Raw genomic sequence first — 24,135 nt, 5'->3', positions numbered from 1 at the left:
ATAGTGATAAGTGTATTATAGTGATGAGTGTATTATAGTGATAAGTGTATTATAGTGATAAGTGTATTATAGTGATAAGTGTATTATGGTGATTATTGTATTATAGTGATGAGTGTAATCTAGTGGTGAGTGTATTATAGTGATGAGTGTATTATAGTGATGAGTGTATTATAGTGATAAGTGTATTATGGTGATAAGTGTATTATGGTGATTAGTGTATTATAGTGATGAGTGTAATCTAGTGATGAGTGTATTATAGTGATAAGTGTATTATAGTGATAAGTGTATTATGGTGATTAGTGTATTATAGTGATGAGTGTATTATTGTGATGAGTGTATTATGGTGATAAGTGTATTATAGTGATGAGTGTAATCTAGTGATGAGTGTATTATGGTAATGAGTGTATTATAGTGATAAGTGTATTATAGTGATAAGTGTATTATGGTGATTATTGTATTATAGTGATGAGTGTAATCTAGTGGTGAGTGTATTATAGTGATGAGTGTATTATAGTGATGAGTGTATTATAGTGATAAGTGTATTATAGTGATGAGTGTATTATAGTGATAAGTGTATTATAGTGATAAGTGTATTATAGTGATAAGCGTATTATGGTGATTATTGTATTACAGTGATGAGTGTAATCTAGTGGTGAGTGTATTATAGTGATGAGTTTATTATAGTGATGAGTGTATTATAGTGATGAGTGTATTATAGTAATGAGTGTATTATAGTGATAAGTGTATTATGGTGATAAGTGTATTATGGTGATTAGTGTATTATAGTGATGAGTGTAATCTAGTGATGAGTGTATTATTGTGATGAGTGTATTATGGTGATAAGTGTATTATAGTGATGAGTGTAATCTAGTGATGAGTGTATTATGGTGATGAGTGTATTATGGTAATGAGTGTATTATAGTAATGAGTGTATTATAGTGATAAGTGTATTATGGTGATAAGTGTATTATAGTGATAAGTGTATTATGGTGATTATTGTATTATAGTGATGAGTGTGATCTAGTGGTGAGTGTATTATAGTGATAAGTGTATTAGGGTGATTAGTGTATTATAGTGATGAGTGTATTATGGTGATGAGTGTAATTTAGTGGTGAGTGTATTATAGTGATAAGTGTATTATGGTGATGAGTGTATTATAGTGATAAGTGTATTATAGTGATAAGTGTATTAGGGTGATTAGTGTATTATAGTAATGAGTGTATTATTGTGATAAGTGTATTATGGTGATAAGTGTATTATAGTGATGAGTGTATTATGGTAATGAGTGTATTATAGTGATGAGTGTATTATAGTGATAAGTGTATTATGGTGATAAGTGTATTATAGTGATAAGTGTATTATGGTGATTATTGTATTATAGTGATGAGTGTGATCTAGTGGTGAGTGTATTATAGTGATGAGTGTATTATAGTGATAAGTGCATTATGGTGATTATTGTATTATGGTGATGAGTGTAATCTAGTGGTGAGTGTATTATAGTGATAAGTGTATTATAGTGATAAGTGTATTATAGTGATAAGTGTATTATGGTGATAAGTGTATTATGGTGATTATTGTATTATAGTGATGAGTGTAATCTAGTGGTGAGTGTATTATAGTGATGAGTGTATTATAGTGATGAGTGTATTATAGTAATGAGTGTATTATAGTGATAAGTGTATTATGGTGATAAGTGTATTATAGTGATAAGTGTATTAGGGTGATTAGTGTATTATGGTGATGAGTGTATTATAGTGATGAGTGTAATCTAGTGGTGAGTGTATTATAGTGATGAGTGTAATCTAGTGGTGAGTGTATTATAGTGATGAGTGTATTATAGTGATGAGTGTATTATAGTGATGAGTGTATTATGGTGATAAGTGTATTATGGTGATTAGTGTATTATAGTGATGAGTGTAATCTAGTGATGAGTGTATTATAGTGATAAGTGTATTATGGTGATTAGTGTATTATAGTGATGAGTGTATTATTGTGATGAGTGTATTATGGTGATGAGTGTATTATAGTGATGAGTGTAATCTAGTGATGAGTGTATTATGGTGATGAGTGTATTATGGTAATGAGTGTATTATAGTGATGAGTGTATTATAGTGATGAGTGTATTATGGCGATTATTGTATTATAGTGATAAGTGTAATCTAGTGGTGAGTGTATTATAGTGATGAGTGTATTATAGTGATGAGTGTATTATAGTGATAAGTGTATTAAGGTGATTAGTGTATTATAGTGATGAGTGTATTATGGTGATGAGTGTATTATAGTGATAAGTGTATTAGGGTGATTAGTGTATTATGGTGATGAGTGTATTATAGTGATAAGTGTATTATAGTGATAAGTGTATTAGGGTGATTAGTGTATTATAGTAATGAGTGTATTATTGTGATGAGTGTATTATGGTGATAAGTGTATTATAGTGATGAGTGTATTATGGTAATGAGTGTACTATAGTGATAAGTGTATTATGGTGATTATTGTATTATGGTGATGAGTGTAATCTAGTGGTGAGTGTATTATAGTGATGAGTGTATTATAGTGATGAGTGTATTATGGTGATGAGTGTATTATAGTGATAAGTGTATTATAGTGATAAGTGTATTATAGTGATAAGTGTATTATGGTGATTATTGTATTATAGTGATGAGTGTAATCTAGTGGTGAGTGTATTATAGTGATGAGTGTAATCTAGTGGTGAGTGTATTATAGTGATGAGTGTATTATAGTGATAAGTGTATTATGGTGATAAGTGTATTATGGTGATTAGTGTAATCTAGTGATGAGTGTAATCTAGTGATAAGTGTATTATAGTGATAAGTGTATTATAGTGATGAGTGTATTATAGTGATAAGTGTATTATAGTGATAAGTGTATTATAGTGATAAGTGTATTATGGTGATTATTGTATTATAGTGATGAGTGTAATCTAGTGGTGAGTGTATTATAGTGATGAGTGTATTATAGTGATGAGTGTATTATAGTGATAAGTGTATTATGGTGATAAGTGTATTATGGTGATTAGTGTATTATAGTGATGAGTGTAATCTAGTGATGAGTGTATTATAGTGATAAGTGTATTATAGTGATAAGTGTATTATGGTGATTAGTGTATTATAGTGATGAGTGTATTATTGTGATGAGTGTATTATGGTGATAAGTGTATTATAGTGATGAGTGTAATCTAGTGATGAGTGTATTATGGTAATGAGTGTATTATAGTGATAAGTGTATTATAGTGATAAGTGTATTATGGTGATTATTGTATTATAGTGATGAGTGTAATCTAGTGGTGAGTGTATTATAGTGATGAGTGTATTATAGTGATGAGTGTATTATAGTGATAAGTGTATTATGGTGATAAGTGTATTATGGTGATTAGTGTATTATAGTGATGAGTGTAATCTAGTGATGAGTGTATTATAGTGATAAGTGTATTATAGTGATGAGTGTATTATAGTGATGAGTGTATTATAGTGATGAGTGTATTATAGTGATAAGTGTATTATAGTGATAAGTGTATTATAGTGATAAGTGTATTATGGTGATTAGTGTATTATAGTGATGAGTGTAATTTAGTGATGAGTGTATTATGGTGATGAGTGTATTATGGTAATGAGTGTATTATAGTGATGAGTGTATTATAGTGATAAGTGTATTATGGCGATTATTGTATTATAGTGATGAGTGTAATCTAGTGGTGAGTGTATTATAGTGATGAGTGTATTATAGTGATAAGTGTATTATGGTGATAAGTGTATTATGGTGATTAGTGTATTATAGTGATGAGTGTAATCTAGTGATGAGTGTATTATAGTGATAAGTGTATTATAGTGATGAGTGTATTATAGTGATAAGTGTATTATAGTGATAAGTGTATTATAGTGATAAGTGTATTATGGTGATTATTGTATTATGGTGATGAGTGTAATCTAGTGGTGAGTGTATTATAGTGATGAGTGTATTATAGTGATGAGTGTATTATAGTGATAAGTGTATTATAGTGATAAGTGTATTATGGTGATTAGTGTATTATAGTGATGAGTGTAATCTAGTGGTGAGTGTATTATAGTGATGAGTGTATTATAGTGATGAGTGTATTATAGTGATGAGTGTATTATGGTGATAAGTGTATTATGGTGATTAGTGTATTATGGTGATGAGTGTAATCTAGTGATGAGTGTATTATAGTGATAAGTGTATTATAGTGATAAGTGTATTATAGTGATAAGTGTATTATGGTGATTAGTGTATTATATTGATGTTTGTATTATAGTGATGAGTGTATTACACTCACCTAAAGGAGTATTAGGAACACCATACTTCAAAAATACGGTGTTTGACCCCCTTTCGCCTTCAGAACTGCCTTAATTCTACGTGGCATTGATTCAACAAGGTGCTGAAAGCATTCTTTAGAAACGTTGGCCCATATTGATAGGATAGCATCTTGTAGTTGATGGAGATTTGTGGGATGTACATCCAGGGCATGAAGCTTCCGTTCCACCACATCCCAAAAATGCTCTATTAAGTTGAGATCTGGTGACTGTGGGGGCCATTTTAGTACAGTGAACTTATTGTCATGTTCAAGAAACCAATTTGAAATGATTAGAGCTTTGTGACATTGTGCATTATCCTGCTGGAGGTAGCCATCAGAGGATGGGTACATGGTGGTCATAAAGGGATGGACATGGTCAGGTAGCCCGTGGCATTTAAAACGATGCCCAATTGGCACTAAGGGGCCTAAAGTGTGCCAAGAAAACATTCCCCACACCATTACACCACCACCAGTCTGCACAGTGGTAACAAGGCATGATGGATCCATGTTCTCATTCTGTTTACGCGAAATACTCTACCATTTGAATGTTTTAACAGAAATCGAGACTCATCAGACCAGGCAACATTTTCCAGTCTTCAACTGTCCAATTTTGGTGAGCTCGTGCAAATCGTAGTGGAGATGAGTGGTACCCGGTGGGGTCTTCTGCTGTTGTAGCCCATCCACCTCAAGGTTGTGCGTGTTGTGGCTTCACAAATGCTTTGCTGCATACCTCGGTTGTAACGAGTGGTTATTTCAGTCAAAGTTGCTCTTCTATCAGCTTGAATCAGTCGGCCCATTCTCCTCTGACGTCTAGCATCAACAAGGCATTTTCGCCCACAGGACTGCCGCATACTGGATGTTTTTCCCTTTTCACACCATTCTTCGTAAACCCTAGAAATGGTTGTGCGTGAAAATCCCAGTAACTGAGCAGATTGTAAATTACTCAGACCAGCCCGTCTGGCACCAACAACCATGCCACGCTCAAAATTGCTTAAATCACCTTTCTTTCCCATTCTGACATTCACTTTGGAGTTCAGGAGATTGTCTTGACCAGGACCACACCCCTAAATGCATTGAAGCAACTGCCATGTGATTGGTTGGTTAGATAATTGCATTAATGAGAAATTGAACGGGAGTTCCTAATAATCCTTCAGGTGAGTGTGTGTAGATGAGTGTATTATAGTGATGAGTGTATTATGGTGATGAGTTTATTATGGTGATGAGTGTATTATATTGGTGAGTGTATTATGGTGATGAGTGTATTATAGTGATGAGTGTATTATATTGATGAGTGTAGTATGGTGATGAGTTTATTATAGTGATGAGTGTATTATGGTGATGAGTGTATTATATTGGTGAGTGTATTATGGTGATGAGTGTATTATAGTGATGAGTGTATTATGGTGATGAGTGTATTATGGTGATGAGTGTATTGTAGTCATTATTGTAATGCAGTGATTATTGTTACGCAGTGAACAGTGTAATCTAGTGACGAGTGTATAATGGTGATGAGTGTAGTGTAGTGGTGAGTATGATGTAATGTAATGTATACTGTAATGTAAGGTAACGTTACAACGGCGCCCTCTCGGCCTCTGACTGAGGCACTGCGTTGGTCTCTGGTGAGCGTATGGGTGGAACATGTTTATAAGAACATGGGATTATAAACTCCTGGCAGCTCCCTGCCCTCAGGTATGCCAGTCCGGTGAGTTGAGACATAATGACAGTGTCCACTCCCTATTCTGTGGTCTCGGACTCGCCCAGTCCCTCCCGATGGAATCGGCACAGCAGGAGACATCCGCCAGGGGAATGTCCATGATCCCTGATCACTGCGAAACCACACACTCGTATATAGTTGTTTATTTTTAACTTGTTAGTGACTCTTTCTTTCTCTTTTTCTTTCTTTTTTGCCATATTTTCTTTTTGTCCCTTCCTCCATCACTTTCACTTCTTCCTGTTTTTATTCCTTACTTTCTTTGGTCATTCCTTTCACTATTTTTAGATCTGCGCATGCTGTGTGGTTCCTTCAGGAAATGAACATCTACTCATTACTGTAGCCACATCGTGTGTGTGTGTCTGTGTGTGTGTGTGTGTGTGACAGAGAGAAAGAGGGAGAGAGAGAGAGGTACCACTCACCCTACTCTGTTAAAAAGACCGCATTTCCCAGGGTGCACTGGGCAGCGTGCCAGACTGTCGGGTAATTCCAGTAGAACCACTCTGTCGTCATGGAGACACCATTGGACCCAGGCTGAAATTGTGTCCCTGTGTATTCCTGTGTCCGTGTGTGTGTGTGTGTGTGTGTATGCATTTACATGAGTCTGAGTGATTAATGGCGGGAAAGCGGAAGAGATCAATGGTTGATTATAAAGGAAGTGTGTGTGTGTGTGTGTGTGTGTGTGTGTGTGTATGACCATATTTGTCAAGCCCATAATCATGGTTAATCATGGTGTGTGTGTGTGTGTGTGTGCATTCACTCGAGCATGTGTCTAGTCACCACCGACCCGTGTAACAGGGCGATGCTCGGGGCAGTTGTTTTGAGGGCTCAGTGGTCAGACAGGACATCTAACAACCTTCCAGTTCATGCTCTGTGATGAGCCCCTCATAACCTCTCCACCAATCAGATCAAAGCACTCACACTCTCAGCCAATCAGGCATGAGCTGGGGCGAGAAGCTACAATGGTCTCTCCGGGGAGCCGCGTCGTGTCACTGCCGTTTCCCCGTGTCACACTCACAGGAGGATGAAAGTTTGTCCACTAGAGGGCACTTCAAAGCTGAAACCCTGAAGAGAGCGTCCGGAAATCTAGGAACATTTCAAAAGAGACTTTGGATTATTCCCTTAATGCCGGAGTATTGCTTTATTGGCTGAGTATTTCTTTAATGCATAAGTATTTCTTTATTGCCAGGGTATTTGTTTAATACCGGATTAGTCCTTCAACACTGAAATACTCATTTAATACTAAATTATCCCTTTAATCCTGGAGTATTCCTCTAATGCCAGAGTATTCGTTTATACTGGATTTCGTGCCAGAGTATTCCTTTAATACCGGGGATTTTTTGAGTCATCGTCAATTTTTTATCTTCTCACACACACACACACACACACACAAAACCCCATCCTGGAAGTCACACTTTTGGCCTTTATATGTGCACTGGGTTGTTTTTCTCTCTTCTCTCTCTCTCTCTCTCTCTCTCTCTCTCTCTCTCTCTCTTTCACACACACACACACACTTTCCCAAATTATAGGTACACACTGCGTATGTTTCCATTGAAGCTGAAAAATCAATATTTACCCTGCTAAGGCTTTTAGAGAGAAATTTAAAAGCCCTCTTCTTACACACACACACACACACGGTTACTATTGTATAACAGGAACAGTCTTGACGCTGCTGTGTTTGGCAGGATCCCAGTTGCATTCAGTCCAGCACTGCATTTCTGTGTGTGTGTGTGTGTGTGTGTGTGTGTGTGTGTGTGTGTGTGTGTGTGTGAACTCACTGAACCTGTTTTGTGGTGTTAGCAGATCAGTGTATTGATGTTGTAGAGCTAAAAATACAGTCCCCTCATTTCACCTCATGGAGCTGCAGTTACAATTCTTGCACTCGAGGCTGCCGCCAATCAGATGTGCTCATTAGAATATTAGGCCACACCCACAACACATCACACTTTAACGATATCGTGCAAAAAGTACAGTGCAGGTTCCGGACCCGTTTGTAAGTAGAGGAGTTAAGAATCCTCCGTTCTCATTGGTTGTTGTTGCTCGGACGGTAACTTCAAGTTTCCACCAAACTCACACGTGACCATCTGCTCACTTAGGAAGAGAAGAAGGCCCACCTGACGCCACTCATGAACGACACCATGGGCGACCAATCAGAAGACGACGCTCCGAGAAATGAGGAGCAGCCGGCGGTCAGCAGCGTCCCACCCACTCCTGCTCCACAGACTCCGCCCCCTCAGCAGCAGCACACGGATCCCGCTTCGCCCACGGTCGCCACGACGCCCGAGCCCGCGCCTGTCCCCGTCGCCTGCGGTAACAAGGAGCTGCGCAAGTCGGTGGAGGCGGAGCCAGAGTACGATGTGCGTCTGGGGGTATTTCTGTGCTAACTCTAATACAAGGTTAAAATTTTACATGATTTGAAATAATAAGAGCAAGGATCATTCCAACCTGCTGTTCTACCCTGTGATGTGTCGAAGGTGCCTAAAAGAGTTTGATATTCTTTTAATAGTTGTTGTAGCATGACCATTTGGTGTGTTTTTAAAAAAAATACTAATCATGTGTTTAAGGATGGGCGCGGCTTTGGGATCGGGGAGCTGGTGTGGGGGAAGCTGCGCGGGTTTTCCTGGTGGCCCGGCCGCATCGTCTCCTGGTGGATGACGGGACGCAGTCGCGCTGCAGAGGGAACCAGATGGGTCATGTGGTTCGGAGATGGAAAATTCTCAGTGGTGAGTCGACCACCATCACACCCTGGCAGACTGACCAATCACACGACAGCGGTTCATTTCATACTCACTGTTGGATCAGCTGTCCTGATCTTCCACTACACAATGACTTTGATCTCTGCACTTCAGGCTATCGCTATAGAATAAACCCAAAGACTAAAACCTGACCTGAACTTTTTTTTCTTTATTTGTATTGCATTGTATTGTCTGACCAATCGATTCAAGCACCTACACTATAGCTTTAATTACCGCACACAATGTGGTGTCTAGTTCACCAGTGAAAATTATCCCTCATGCTCCCAGAACCGTTGTTTCACATTTTAAACCCTGGAATATTTCCATAGACGTGATGACCTGGTCATTCAGGGGCCAGTGGTAGCTCAGTGGTTAAGGCATTGGACTACTCTGGTTCAGAAGATCTCAGGTTCAAACCCCACAACCACCAAGTTGCCACTGTTGAGCCCTTGAGCAAGGCCTTTAACCCTCAACTGCTCAGATGTGTAATGAGATAAAAATGTAAGTCGCTCTGGATAAGAGTGTCTGCCAATTGTCTAAATGCAAATTCACGTCGTCAGCCGACTGAATTTTATTGCCCCATAACGTTGCTGAGTCTAGACCTGAGCAACTAAAGCAACTCCAGATCATAACACTGTCTCTAGAGGCTTGTACAGTGGACACTATGCATGATGGTGCATCGCTTCATGAGCTTCCCTTCTTGCCCTGACACGCCCATCACTCTGGAATAGGATCAATCTGGACTCAGCAGGTCACATGACCTTTTCTCACTAACAAGTGGTTTTCTCATGGACACACAGCTGTTTAGTTCCAATGCAGTAAGTGACATTGTGTGTGTGTGTGTGTGTGTGTGTGTATGGACATGTCCTTACTTTCACTATTAAACATAGCTATGGTTTTTAATGTTTTTTTTTTTTTAACCATGCGACTACATCAAGTGTTTAAGTCATCTCCGTTCATAACTTTGGAGCAAAAGAATTTTCACTACAAGATGATAATAATAGTAATAATAATCAAGCGCAAATTCTTCTGTCCTCAATCAACCAATTGTCTGATATTAATCTGGCTAGTAATTCCTTCCCAGTAGCACACTGCTCGTTTTCCCTTTCAGATGTTGAATTAGCCTGTTTTTTCCTGAACTGTTTCTTCATTATTAGTGAATACATCCTCAGGAAATTCTGGAAACACTCAGCGGCGACACGGCTGGTCCCGGGGAAATAAACCCTGACTGAAAGTTCTGTCTCGTCCTGTGTTCTCAGGTCTGCGTGGAGAAACTGTTGCCGTTGAGTTCATTTTCTACTGCCTTTCATCAGCCTACCTACAGCAAACAGCCCACGTACAGAAAAGCTATCTACGAGGTGCTACAAGTGAGTATCTGGATTATCCTCTTTTTCCTTCCTTACACTCCTCTAGTCTGGCACACTTTGTTGATAATATTCGTGTCGCTCGTGCACGTAGACGGCCAGTACACGGGCAGGGAAGCCGTTCCCGGTGTGTGTATCGACCGACGACTCTGATACGGGGAAGAGCGTGGAGCTGCAGACCAGAGAGATGATCGAGTGGGCGAGTGGAGGATTCCTGCCTACCGGGGCCAAGGGCCTGGAGCCTCCACCTGGTACCTTACACCCTCATCCTACACCGTACCACTGTAGCGCTGTCTCTACTGTCCTACTAGACTGCTCTGGTGTTCAGCGATTAAGTAACCCTGTCATCATACTGTCAGGCGTGTGTTTATTATGCAATCGTGTGTGTTTCAGCCGAGCGGAATCCCTACACTGAAGTCTATCCTGAAATGTGGGTGGAGCCAGAAGCAGCAGCATACACCGCTCCACCGACCAAGAAGCCAAGGAAGAGCAATTTGGAGAAACCTAAAATTAAAGAGATTATAGATGAAGGGACCAGAGGTATAACATCTGGCCACACACACGCTCAAACTCACACACATTCAGGATGCACAGGCTGTATTTTATTTATCAGGCGTTTATTATTATTATTATTATTATTATTATTGATTAACTTGAATCAATGAGCCCTCAAACAAACCATAATACGTTGTCCGAGCTTCCTGAAATTGTTTCCGTGGTTGTTTTGTTTATATTGTGGCACTGAGCCCAGAAAAAGAAATCAATGATTTCTATTTTCCAGAGAGGCTGGTGTACGAGGTACGTCAGAAGTGCAGGAATATCGAAGGTAAACAAGAGTTTCCCATGATTATTTCCTTCCTTGACCTTTTGAGCCGAGCTAGAGAAAGTGTGGCTTGATGATGCGTTTACGCGCACTGTACTGGACTGTACACTTCTAAGAAGCAATCCTGACGTTTTTTGGAAACGTATGAAAAGTCAGATATTCGAGTCATTTGCTAAAGTCGTGTTCGTTCACAGATATGTGTATATCCTGTGGAAGTCTGAATGTCTCCCTCGAACATCCACTTTTCGTCGGAGCCATGTGCCAGGGCTGCAAGGTATACGGCACGCACTCATGTTGAAACATGCACCTTGTGGAGTCAGACCATGCAGTTAATTAAATCGAAAAGACATTAGTAACTTACGTATACGTGTAGCTCATTGTTCTGTGATTTTTTTTTTTTTTTATCAAGCGGTGTAGTGGTTAAAGCATAGAGAAAACGTGTAGCTGCTTGCTGGACTGACTTTGGAAGTGTTTTTTTTCACGTGCAGAACTGCTTCCTGGAGTGCGCGTATCAGTACGACGATGACGGCTACCAGTCCTACTGCACCATCTGCTGTGGGGGGAGAGAGGTGCTCATGTGTGGGAACAACAACTGCTGCAGGTGTGTTTACGTCCTGGTCCTCACAAGCTTAGGGATATGAAACAGTCTGGATTAGTGGGGACATTTGGCTGGTCCTCATAAGGACAAAACCTGAGATACACATTTTTTGTTTTAACAACCTAAAATAGCATACATGTCAGTGAATATGTTCATTATGTATAAAATATTAGGGATCTGATGGAGAGTTTGAGATCAGGGACTTCAATGTAAATTTGTTTATTTTCATCATAAATTTTGAATGGAAAAATGGAAATATGTAAACGTGCCCAAAAGCACAAAAGATGAAGCTCAACAAATCCTAATTATTCATAGTCCCTGTAGCTGTTCAAATTGAAATAAGGACACACCCACAATTAGCCATATATGGCATGTAGGCAGAAATCTTGGCATTTTGCGAGAAGGAAAAAGACAAAACAAAACTGCTGTTCTATATAATTTAACAACGTAAAACGTTAATAAATCTACAAAACTGACTTTTGTAACAAATTACAATATTTGTAAAAAGATAAAGCTTTTTTATTTACAAGAAGTGTGCTAAAGACTATGTAACTTCTATGGGACAATGTCTGCGTCACATGTCTCACGCCTCTACATGAACCGTGTGCGTAGGTGCTTTTGCGTAGAGTGTGTAGATCTCCTGGTCGGTACCGGATCAGCCCAGGTTGCTATAAATGAGGACCCATGGAACTGTTACATGTGCAGCAGTAAAGGTGTGTTTGGAATTCTCCGACGCAGAGACGACTGGACATCGCGTCTCCAGCTGTTCTTCGCCAACAACCACGACCAGGACTTTGTAAGTTACCTCACAATTCGTAAAACACTGTACCGTGTGTGTGTGTTTGGGTGTGTGTTGAAAATGAAAGTGCTGAAACCAATCAAAGCTGTGTGACAAAGAGGCGAGCCAGCCAGGAGTAAGTACAGCATGTTGTTGTTTTTTTTTAATACTGATCAACAGCTTGATGGTAGTTTCAGTGCACTTACATAACACGAGGATGTGCCTTTGATCGAAACATCAAAGCGCTTCTGTTCGTCGCTCTTGATAAGGGTGTCTGCTAAATGCCGTAAATCTAAGTGAGTGAGGCTTTAAGATTAGACCGTCATCTGAGAAATTATCCTGCTCCTTTGGGAGAAATGGTTAAAAGGATTGGATTTTCATTTTGCTCTACACACAAGAACAAGAGCTGCTCTTACTGCATCCAGAGATTATGCTAGCTAATCATTTAACAAAAATACTTACATTTTTTATAGCCTTCCTCAAAGAGGAGCTTGATCTTTCTGGCTTTAGCTTCAGGTGATGCAGAATCACCATTTAAAGAATTTAGTCAAAGCCACCTTACAGAAGAGCTCTCTCTGTCTCTCCCTCTCTTTCTGTTTTAGGAGCCTCCTAAGGTCTACACTCCTGTAGCAGCAGAGAAAAGGCAGCCAATCAGAGTGCTCTCTCTGTTCGATGGCATTGCTACAGGTAAGCTTGTACCTGTCTGCATATTTAGAAGCTGTTCTAAAACCGGTGCAGTGTTTTCATTATAAAATATATGTGTGTGTGTGTGTGTGTGTGTGTGTGTGTGAACCTAGGTTTTTTGGTGCTAAAGGACCTGGGCATCCAGGTGGAGCGCTACGTGGCATCCGAGGTGTGCGAGGACTCTATTACGGTGGGGATGGTGAGACACCAGGGCCAGATTATGTACGTGGGAGATGTCCGCAACGTCACGCACAAACACGTGAGTTACAGACCCGCACCACAAATACGCGAGTTACAGAAACACGAGTTACACACCCGTACCACAAACACGTGAGTCACATACCCATACCGCAAACACGTGAGTCACATACCCGCACCCCAACACGTGAGTTACAGACCCGCACCTCAAACACGTGAGTTATAGACCCGAACCCCAAACACGTGAGTTATAGACCCGCACCCCAAATACATGAGTTATAGACTTGAAGTACAAATACGTAAGTTACAGAAACACGTGTTACATACCTGTATCACGAACATGTGAGTTTCATACTTGTAGTACAAACACGTGAGTTACAGACCCGCACCCCAAACACGTGTTACGTACTCTTACCACAAACACGTGTTACATACATGTATCACAAATACGTGTATACAACAAATAAGTTACATACTCGTACCAGAGCACTTGTATTACAGTGAATTACTTACTCATACCACGAACATGTGAGTTAGATACTTATACCACAAACATGTAAGTTTTTTACTCGTAGTACAAACACGCAAGTTACATACTTGTACTAGAAACACTCGAGTTTCATACTTGTACTTGTGGTATCTAACTCACATGTTTTTGGTACATAAGTTTCATACTCGCTCCACAAACATGTGAGTTCCAATCTCGTTCCTGTTCTTTACAGCCCTCTCTGACTCCTCACTACACCAACTGCCTGTTAGTACATGAGCTCAAAATGTATTTACTGTTGAATAAAATCTGTCTGTACTTTTATTCTGATAACATTCTGATAACCCTGATTGTGTATGATGCTCAGAACCTGTAGCACAAATCCAGATGTTTTTGCTTGTTGATTTACATTTAGGCATTTGGCAGACGCTCTTATCCAGAACGACTTAAATTTTTATCTCATTACACATCTGCTCAAGGGCCCAACAGTGGCAAAGTGGTTGTGGGGTTTGAACCTGGGATCTTCCGAACCGTAGTCCAATGCCTTATCCACTGAGCTACCCCTGTTGATGAATTTCTTTAAACCTGGGATTTATTGTATTACCACATTATCTAGAACTGATTACAAGATTGTCATGAATTTTATTATTATTTACGTTTTCAGGTATAACTCAGCAGTGTGTGTGTGTGTGTGTGTTTGTGTGTGTGTGTGTGTAAAACCTTGCTTTAACCTTGTGGTGCACCATATTGCTGTCTGACTCTTTCACTCACTCTTTCTTTCTGACTCTGTCTCTTTCTTGCTCTCTCTCTCCCTCAGATTCTTTCTTTCCTCTTCATATGTCCTTCTTTCACCCTGTCTATATTTTCGTCTGTCTCTCTACCTCTTTCTTTCTTCTCCGTTTGTCTTTCTGTTCCTCTTTCTCTGAGTGTATAAATAGAGACATAAATGCAGCAGTGTTGATGAAGCTCATATTTCAGCTCTGGCTTTGAAGTGCCCGCGTTTCTGCGTTTCTGCCCTCAGGACTGCGCTAAGGATCTGTGTGTGTGTCTGTGTGAGACAGAGAGAGAGAGAGAGAGATAAAGAGATCACCTTTTGTGCAGTAGATAGACTAGCTCCACACCTGATTTGAACCTGAAATGAAAAGAGCGGAGCTTGGATGAAGCCATGTGTGTGTGCATGTGTGTGAAAGTGACAGACAGCGTCTGATCACAGACTGAACTGACCGCGATAGATGAAAGACCTCAATCAGATCATGTGCGGATCAGGCTTCAGCTAGCGGCGTGCAGGACATTTTGAGGCAGACTGAGCGTCCTGTTCAAGCTGGCTTTTGCAGATTAGAGAAGACCCTGAAGATACACACACATGCTCACACTGCAGCGGGGCGCGGAGATGTGATTTGCATAAGACGCTGTGATTTACCACACACACACGATGCGCACGCTAACCACGCGTTTAGCACCGAGCGAGACCGTTTAACACATTGAGAAAAGTGCAAAGAAAAAAAACCTGGCGAGCATCTCAGTTTAAGTAACAAGTGAAAACAGTGTATGAAATAAAATATCTGCCTCATAGAGAGAATACAGCAGATTATTTAATAATATGAAAATGTTTTTTATACATGTGTGTGTGTGTGTGTGTGTGTGTGTTACAGATTCAAGAGTGGGGTCCATTTGACCTGGTGATCGGCGGAAGCCCGTGCAACGATCTCTCCATCGTCAACCCCGCCAGGAAAGGACTCTTTGGTACGCCGTAAACATGACCCGGAGCTCAAACACCACCTGAACTGCTTAGCAAATCGGTCCGGAAACGGGTGTGGCCTAATATTCTAATGAGCACAATTGATTGACAACCTTGTATCCGAGACGCCTAACCAGGGCGGCTAAATCTTTATCTTTAGCATGCTAGGTTGTTCAGATGAACACGAACTCACTCGACATTAGCCCCGCCTACTTTTACACTAAAATACAGACGTGATCTCCAGGCTACATAAGATCTTTTGTTTGATATACGATCTCTTGTTAATGTGTGTGTGTGTGTGTGTGTGTGTTGTGCAGAGGGCACCGGGCGACTGTTTTTCGAGTTTTATCGTCTGCTACACGAGGCCCGTCCTAAAGAAGGAGACGAACGACCGTTCTTCTGGCTCTTTGAGAACGTGGTGGCCATGGGAGTGAGTGACAAGAGAGACATCTCACGCTTTCTCGAGGTACACACACACACACACATTTATATAAGCTAACCCTAACTAATCCTTGCCTTAATTTCAAGGCATTAATAGACTAACCCAGCCTGGTCTCTCTCTCTCTTTTTCTCTGTCTTTCACCTCAGTGTAACCCGGTGATGATCGACGCCAAGGAGGTGTCTGCTGCCCACCGCGCCCGCTACTTCTGGGGTAACCTGCCGGGCATGAACAGGTGAGAAAGACCTGCTTCTGCTTCAGCACCCTAGCGCTTTTCCACTTATCCTTTTCTTTCCATCTCGGCTCTGATCACAAGTCAAGTGCGCTAGTTGTTGAGTGCGTGAGCGACGGCGGGAATAAGCAGTTTATGCGCTCATAGAAAAATCATCAATGGCGGTGTGGAGTGATAACACGGAGATACTGTTGCCAGCAGAAGTGTAGCGTTTCTGTCTCTAAAAATCTGTCTCTTTTTCTTCTAATAAAAAAAAAAACGCAGAGCATAGAAAAGCGTCCAAAAACTTCTAACACTGGAGACTCCTTCCATATGTCCTATTACATATATCTGTTACCACAGAAACAATAACATATTACAAGTTTATGAATATAAATCTCTGATTTACAGCTGCTGCTATATAACATACATGTATTTTATTTATTTAATTATCTCTTCCCCTACAGGCCGCTAAGTGCCATGGTGAATGACAGACTGGACCTGCAGGACTGTCTGGAACACGGACGCACAGCCAAGGTTGGTGATGTAAGGCCCAGGTCTCAGTCTTGTCCAAATCATATCTAATTTGTGAAAACTTAGGATCTAGAGTCAAATTGTCCACCAGAGGGTGCTGTTGCTCCAGTTTTTATTTTATTGTTGTGGTTATAGCATCCAATTCAGTCAAATTTATTACTCAGATACTCAGCAGGTACAGTACAGTGTGGTGTTTGATCAATCACATTAACGTTTGGACCGTTTGGGAATGCCATTTAGCCCAATCTGCAGGTCTTTGGACTGGGGGAGGAAACCAGAGAACCCAGGGGAAAGCCACCAAGCACAGGGAGAACATGCAAACTCCTTGCACATAGAGACGGGAATCGAACCTGGCCAGGAATCCACCCCAATTCTACCTTGCAAAATTGCAAAGTTACCATTTGAATCTTACAGAATTTTTTACCCTGACTCCACTACATTGTGGTGAAGTTCATGGCTGTATCTTCTGCTCTTTAAACACTCCCACAACTGTGGCTTTGGGATGGCTTAACATTTTGTCTGCCTCTAGTCTACGCCAGAGTCTCCACGTTTGGATCCTGGTTTTGTTACTAGTCGTCTTACTGTATAGAAGGAGTCTCATGTCTGTATGACCGCTGGTATTACCATTAGCATTAACAATGCCATTTTAAGAGTTTCTGTCAAAGTACACCAGTCAGTCAGGAACCATTTAGTGTTCAGGTTATATATAGATTCCTCCAGCAGCTCACAGAGTGTTACTAGTATTTATATGAGCTTTGTGATTGGGTGTGAATAGAGAAGTGGCATGGCTAATAAGGAGAATGGGTTTTTGTTTTCAGTTTGATAAGTTGAGAACCATCACCACTCGCTCCAACTCCATCAAGCAGGGCAAAGACCAGCACTTCCCCGTCTACATGAACAACAAGGAGGATATCCTCTGGTGCACTGAGATGGAAAGGTATGATGGATGGATAGGTATGATGGATGGATGAAAGGTATAGATATGCATTAAAAAATTTATAAATTATTGATAAATGGATGTAAGCTAGAAATGGATGGATGATGGATGGATGGATGGAAGAAAAGGGATGGATAGATGGATGGGTGGATGGAGAAAAGAAATAATGGATGGATAAAAGGTATAGATAGAGAGGCATTGAAGGATAATTTAATGAGGGATGGATGGAAAGGTATGATGGATGGATGGAAAGGTAGGAATGGATGGATGATGGATGAATGAAAAGATAGATGTAGACTGATGGATGGATAAGTGGAGAAAAAGGATGGATTGGAGGATGGATGGACGTTATGAAAGGTATGGATGGATAGATGGAGAAAAATATGGAGGGATAAAAATGTAGGAATGGATGGATGGATTAAAAGGGATGGATGGATAGGAATTATGGATGGATGAAAGGTATGGATGTGCAGTCATAGATGAATTAAAAAAGTGATGATGGATGGTGGATGGTGGGAATGGATGGATGAAGCTTGGATGGAAAGTGATGGATGGATAAAAGATATGCATTGAAGAATTTATAAATTATTGATGAATGGATGCAAGGTAGGAATGGATGGATGATGGCTGGATGGATGGAAGAAAAGGGATGGATAGATGGATGGGTGGATGGAGAAAAGAAACGATGGATAGATGCAAGGTATAGGTGGAAAGTCATGGATGGATAAATGAGGGATGAGGCATGGAAGGAAAGGTATGATGGATGGATGGAGGTAGGAATGGATAGATGATGGATGGATGGAATGAAAGGTATGGATGGATAAATTAATGATGGATGGATAGATGAATAGATAAATGGATTCACACTTAGACCGATATGAGTAGATGAGTGGAACAAGAGGAATGCATTCTTCATAGGTTCCTGTGGTAAAAAGAGGGTAGAGGTGAAGTGACATGAAGACAAGAAGTGTAAAGAAATGAAAAGACCAGGAATTCTCTATCGTTCTGTCGATGAAACATCACGCGGTTATTTTTTATTTTTTTACCCCCCATTATTTCCTTCCTTTCTCAGGGTCTTTGGGTTTCCTGTGCACTACACGGACGTGTCCAACATGAGCCGCCTGGCCAGGCAAAGACTCCTGGGAAGGTCGTGGAGCGTCCCGGTGATCCGGCACCTGTTCGCGCCGCTGAAGGAATACTTCGCCTGTAACTGAAGCCCCGCCCCCTCCGAGTCACGCCGTGCCATCCCACGACTTGCTCCGCCCCTTCATTTGCATAGCAACAAAACTCCACCCTTCTTACATTTGTTTTGGTAGATGCCTGATGACTTACTGGTGCTATTCATCGAGAAAGGAAGAAAAAAAAAAAGATCACAGTTCGTCCGACCTCACGTCTCACTTTAACGTGTCGGCTATTTATTGAAGACTTCATTACTTCTTTTTTTTATCTTTTATTTTACAGACTTCTACAGTGTCAGAACGATCGACATAATTCATCTGTGATCTCACACACACACAGCTTCTCTGACGAGAAAGAGACATGCCTGCATGAGTGTGTGGATGCCAGCGTGTGTGTTAGTGTGTGTGTGTGTGTGAGCGATTGAGTGAGTGCGTGTGTGTGAGAGAAAGAGAGAGAGGGGGAGGATGTTCGTCTCTTTGAGCACAAAGCAGATTTGGGGGTAAAAGCATCTTTGAAAACTAATCCCACACACACACACTATCTTGGCGTCATTTACATCTAGTCAAGTGGTGCAAACACACACACACAAATAGACATACATACACACACACACAAACCAGCTGATACACTGTTTACAGTTATGTCATGGTACTACACAACAATACAACTCCTGTACAGCTCAAATGCTGTTACAACTACGGTGCTCTCTCTCTCTCTCTCTCTCTCTCTCTCTTCTTCTACACCTCCAACACCAGACCACCCCTCTCCTCATCTTTATCCCTTTATCAGTTCTCCCCCACTTCCTTACTTCTTCCTTCATTCTTTTCCTCCATCCTTTCTCTCTGTCTTTCTCACTTCTCGTTCTCTTTGTCTACCTCTGTTCTTTTCTGACCCTTTCTACTTTCTCTTTCAGTCTCCTCTCTCCTCTCCTACTCTAGTGTACTGATGTTCTCCTTCTGTCCTTCCTTCATCTTCATCATCATCATCATCATCTCTCTCTCTCTCTCTCTCTCTCTCTCTTTTGCTTCATTTGTCGCTCGCTTTCTGGCAGCAATACTGATGCACAGCCACACTTGAGGCCTTACTGCTGGGGCACATAGTGATTGACTGATTAAAACACACACACACACACACACACACACAGGATTTGAAATACTTCTACAGTTTTCTACATTACAGGCTGATGCAATACCAATACTTCTGAAAATGGTCCAGAGAGAATGCTCTGTATTTACATACACATACTTACACACACACAGACACACACACCTACGTCTCAGAGAGCTGCTGCGCTTCCAGCCCAGGCCTACAGGGGGCAGCGGCAAAATACAAACGAATCTATTTCCTTCCACAAAGCACTGTGGTGATGCTAGAGACCACCAGCGGAACTCATTTCTACTGTAAACCACAAGGTTACGTCCGACTCCGCCATTTTTACTGTACTGGTGCCGATGTATGAGTGGAAGAGTGGGTGTGTGTGTGTTTGTGTGTGTATGTGTGGAGAAAGCGTGCTCCAACTTTAACATGCTTTGATTTTTGTCCGGCTGACGGAACGATCAGAAATCTCTCTCCGGGGTGCTTTCTTCTCTTCCTTTCCTTTCCTTCCTGGTTCTGGGCTCAAGCTAGCATTAAGCCTGTACGCTAATCCCAGGTTTTTATTTTAATTAGGCACATTTCTACCACTATATCAGAACCTTCTGAGGAACTAAAGGGTTCCAGAACTAAACCGAACCAGACTTAAGCAGTTCCTGGTCAGCTTTATTATTTTTTTTAAAGTTTCTTTGGTTCCTCTCGTAGAAATGTGCCTGAAGTTTTTAAGTTCCTAAAATGTCGCTGGGTTCCTGTGGTAGACCCCCAAAGCTTAGTTTGAACAAGTTGTTCAGCTCCTGAGAAGGTTTCTGCAGTGGACACGAAAGCTATAGTTCTTCAAAGGTTCCCAAAGCGGAAACGAGGCTAGAATGCAAAAACGGTTCCTGAAAGGGTTTTTACCCTTGACATTCCCCGGGGTCTTTAAAATCTTTCTGCAGTTAAAGTTTCTGGGTTCTTAGAAAGGTTCCTAGGCTCGAAACACGCCAAAAGTTTGGTTCCTAAACATCATTTAGGCCTCCACATTTTTTGAAAAGCCAAGTCCCTGAACAGAACCCGAAGTTCCTGTAAAAGTTCCTTTACTGGAATGTTGATCTTGAATTCTGGACGTCATGATCCAGGATTTTTTACTTCTCCAATACAGTTCTCTCCTCCCAGGGAATTCTGGGATAGTGGCCTCTGCTGTGTGATGTCGTAATATCTGGTCACAAGGTGCTCCCAGAATTCCTTTAGTTTTTGGTGGGTGTGGCCTCGTGGCGTGGTGTGTAGGTGCTTCACAATGTGCGCACACCTTCCAGTTACGGATTGAAACAATATCTGGGTTACTGTATTCTCTCCATGCTGTCGTCGGATCGTTGGGATGCAGAGTGACACTCTGGTGCTTACAGAAACTTCCTGGGGAAGCCGGGATTATCCGGTGGGCGTGGCCTCCGGTGGTGTGTTGGTGCTCAACAGCGTGCACTCACCTTCCAATTATCGCTCTGGATAATCGGATCTGGTTTACTGTATTTTCCCCATGCTGTTGTACACATCGTTCAGATCGGAGGTCAGCGGGGTGCCCTGGTGCTTTCTGGTGCTTTCTCGCGATCTTTATCGTTGTTGTCATTGTTGCTTTAACCCCCGGCTTCCCAGATTTTCAAGGGTGTCGTTGTGTAGTATTGTTACGAGAGGCTAATCTCTCTGACCTGATTCGAAGGCAGACCGTAGAGTAAAAACTTTTTAGGCCAACTTTCCAGACACAGATTCTCCACAGGCCTTTTGCAGTGCTGGTCCTTGCTTCATCCCCCAACCTGCACCCCAATCTACCCCCAACCAACACCAGTGAGTTCCTTATTAGAGTCTCCTCTTCTTGACTGTGAATGACCTCCTAGCCTTCAGTAGCTAATCTTGCTAATGTCTATAACCACTACTGATGACAGGAAGAGAAATGCTAGCTGCCACCTCCCTGTTAATTCTTTAAGCAGTGCTTTTCTTCAGATGTCCCAAAAGAAAGCTGGGGTCAGAGCACTTGGGGTCAGCCATAAAATGGAGCAGACAGTGTTAACAGCCTTGCTTAAGGCCCCAACAGTGGCAGATTGATGGAGCTGGGTCATGAACCCCTGACCTTCTGATGAGTAACCCAGAGCCTTAACCCACCAAGCTACAACTGCCCCACTTGTTAGCAAGACGGCTATCATCGGATTATCAAGGGCTCTTTGAATGTGGAGACAGAACTCTAGGTGTTGCTGAAGAGTTCCATCACTTATCTAGTTTTGCAAAAAGAGAGGGCGTTCATCAAACAACGAATCATAGACTTCGTGAGTATCCAATGCATACTCGCTAAAGTGTTTCAACAGATGTGATGCCGTGAATCACATTCAATCCAATAACCATTCGACGCTCCACAAAGATTGTACGAAAGTGCAATTACACTGGAGAGTGCAAAAAACCAATCAGAATGCAGCCTTCAAGATTGTGAAGCTTATGGCCAGATAAAATGCACATCACATACTAAGACATTTCACGAGTCAAGACGCTGTGACTCTTTAAGGGTGCTAAATTCACAGAGATCTTTGCATTGGCCAGCAAAGAAAAACCCAAGTGCTTTCTTTAAGACATTTTTGTTAGCCCCTTAGGGACATCTTTGGATGTTTGTAAAAAGCATGGTTTCGTCACTAATTAGCGAGGACCAGCACTGTCCACGACTGATCATAGCGTGCATTTAGGAAAGTGGTTCCGCATCAGCGAATCACCATTCAGACAGATAAACTCCAGAAGCTGAGCTAAGCCTGGTTTTCGGAAAAAGATGCATTAGCCGCTCGACGCATCGAATAAAACTCAGGCCCACATGCGTTCTTTCCAGACTCACTTTCTGTGCGGCCGAGACGGGAACTCCATTCAGCCGAGTTCAGTGGTAATCCAACTGTACATAGATATGCTTTTTTTTTTTCTTTTCTTTTCTTTAAAGCATTCGATCATGTTTTGTGCTCCGGGTGTGTTTCTCAATCCGTATAGGCTAATGTCAGTGTGATCCTAGGCTGTGTTACCGTAGCTGTTGTGATTAGGAGACTGGCAAAAGGCAGAGCTTGATAATAGTAAGCTGAAAGGCGGTGGTGCTGATGATGATGATGATGTGTGAAAAGGGGGCGTGTCAATCCGCCGTCACGTCCCAACAAATTTTCTTTTCCTCTTTCTTTACGTATTTATGAATTGTCTCAAACGAGAGAGGACGAATTCACAAGCCAACCGATACCCAGTTTCGCAGCTTTAAAGGAGGCGATCCTTTACCGGGTTATTTTACAACTCAAATCTTTAAAGAGAGTGAAAGGGTTTCAAAAAATAATAAATAAATAAATAAATAAATAAGGTGCTATACAATTTATTCTTAAATGATTAAAAAGAAATAAAGAAGTGAAAATATATTGTTGGAATTAAGGATTGACCGGTCTTGACAATGACTGTTTTTATGTTGTCGTAGTAATGAATTTAAGAAAAAGAAAAAAAAATGAAAAAAAGCACTATTATTTTACTCTTTTATGAATATATTAACAAATGCATTTTAACTTTGTACTTGATGATGATGATAATGTAAAAGTAGAAAAAAAAAAGAATAAAAAGGAGAAATTTCATGTGTTTTAGCCTAGACATCACTGTAGTATGAGCGTCTTGATGAGGAAGTCATTCTGTTAAACATCCCGAAGACTCCGTGCACTGATACCTAACTCGCTTTATCCTTGGCAGCAAAAACCCACATTACCCAACATTCCTTGCTCCATATAGTCTGGCTTTTGTTGGATCTGATTGTAATGTTACATTGTGTTTATATATATATATATATATATATGTATATATGTATATATATATATATATATGATTGTTGTTGCCTCAATATTTATTGACTACAGCCATGTCCTAGTTTCTGTCTTTCATATTTGGTCTGTCAGATGCATCCGTCTCTCTCTCTCTCTCTGTCTCTCACTCTCTCTCACTCTCTGTCTCACTCTCTGTCTCACTCTCACTCTTTTCTTCTTCATGCTCTCTTCATCCACAGCTGTGGTTCTGCTGTTATTTGCAGACGCCGTGAAGAGATGGACAGAAAGCATGAAAGAAAGGAAGAAAGACAGAAAGAAAGAAATAGAATGACTCCTTTTCTTATGTATTTGTGCTGGGGAACACTTGAATTAAATGTACTGTTTGTGTGCAAAAAAAAAAGCTACCTGGTCCTGTCTTTTCTTTTTTTTCTCTCTCTCTCTCTATTCTCAGGTTATTTTTAAAGATAAATTTGCATCCGATACTTGTTCACCGGGTTAAATAAAGCGGTCCAACG

General features: G+C 40.9%; 1 protein-coding gene across 5 annotated transcripts in view; it reads left to right on the top strand.

Annotated features, from left to right (window-relative positions):
- Positions 1 to 24,013, top strand: part of dnmt3aa (DNA (cytosine-5-)-methyltransferase 3 alpha a) — a 71,627-nt gene extending 47,614 nt beyond the window's left edge. For all 5 annotated transcript variants that reach the window (XM_053482083.1, XM_053482073.1, XM_053482100.1 and 2 more), the window contains 17 exons: positions 8,135 to 8,395; positions 8,603 to 8,761; positions 10,033 to 10,140; positions 10,232 to 10,388; positions 10,531 to 10,677; positions 10,919 to 10,963; positions 11,155 to 11,234; positions 11,449 to 11,561; positions 12,171 to 12,354; positions 12,939 to 13,023; positions 13,134 to 13,279; positions 15,358 to 15,448; positions 15,761 to 15,909; positions 16,032 to 16,117; positions 16,561 to 16,630; positions 17,446 to 17,564; positions 18,637 to 24,013. In XM_053482083.1, the coding sequence (XP_053338058.1) occupies positions 8,135 to 8,395; positions 8,603 to 8,761; positions 10,033 to 10,140; positions 10,232 to 10,388; positions 10,531 to 10,677; positions 10,919 to 10,963; positions 11,155 to 11,234; positions 11,449 to 11,561; positions 12,171 to 12,354; positions 12,939 to 13,023; positions 13,134 to 13,279; positions 15,358 to 15,448; positions 15,761 to 15,909; positions 16,032 to 16,117; positions 16,561 to 16,630; positions 17,446 to 17,564; positions 18,637 to 18,778 (2,142 nt within the window). In that variant the 3' untranslated portion in view covers positions 18,779 to 24,013. The remainder of the gene's footprint in view (positions 1 to 8,134; positions 8,396 to 8,602; positions 8,762 to 10,032; positions 10,141 to 10,231; positions 10,389 to 10,530; positions 10,678 to 10,918; positions 10,964 to 11,154; positions 11,235 to 11,448; positions 11,562 to 12,170; positions 12,355 to 12,938; positions 13,024 to 13,133; positions 13,280 to 15,357; positions 15,449 to 15,760; positions 15,910 to 16,031; positions 16,118 to 16,560; positions 16,631 to 17,445; positions 17,565 to 18,636) is intronic.
- The last annotated feature ends 122 nt before the right edge of the window (positions 24,014 to 24,135 follow it).

The sequence above is a fragment of the Clarias gariepinus genome, chromosome 2, assembly GCF_024256425.1.
Source record: "Clarias gariepinus isolate MV-2021 ecotype Netherlands chromosome 2, CGAR_prim_01v2, whole genome shotgun sequence".
Lineage (NCBI taxonomy): Eukaryota > Metazoa > Chordata > Actinopteri > Siluriformes > Clariidae > Clarias > Clarias gariepinus.
This window is presented reverse-complemented; position numbering and strand designations above follow the sequence as displayed.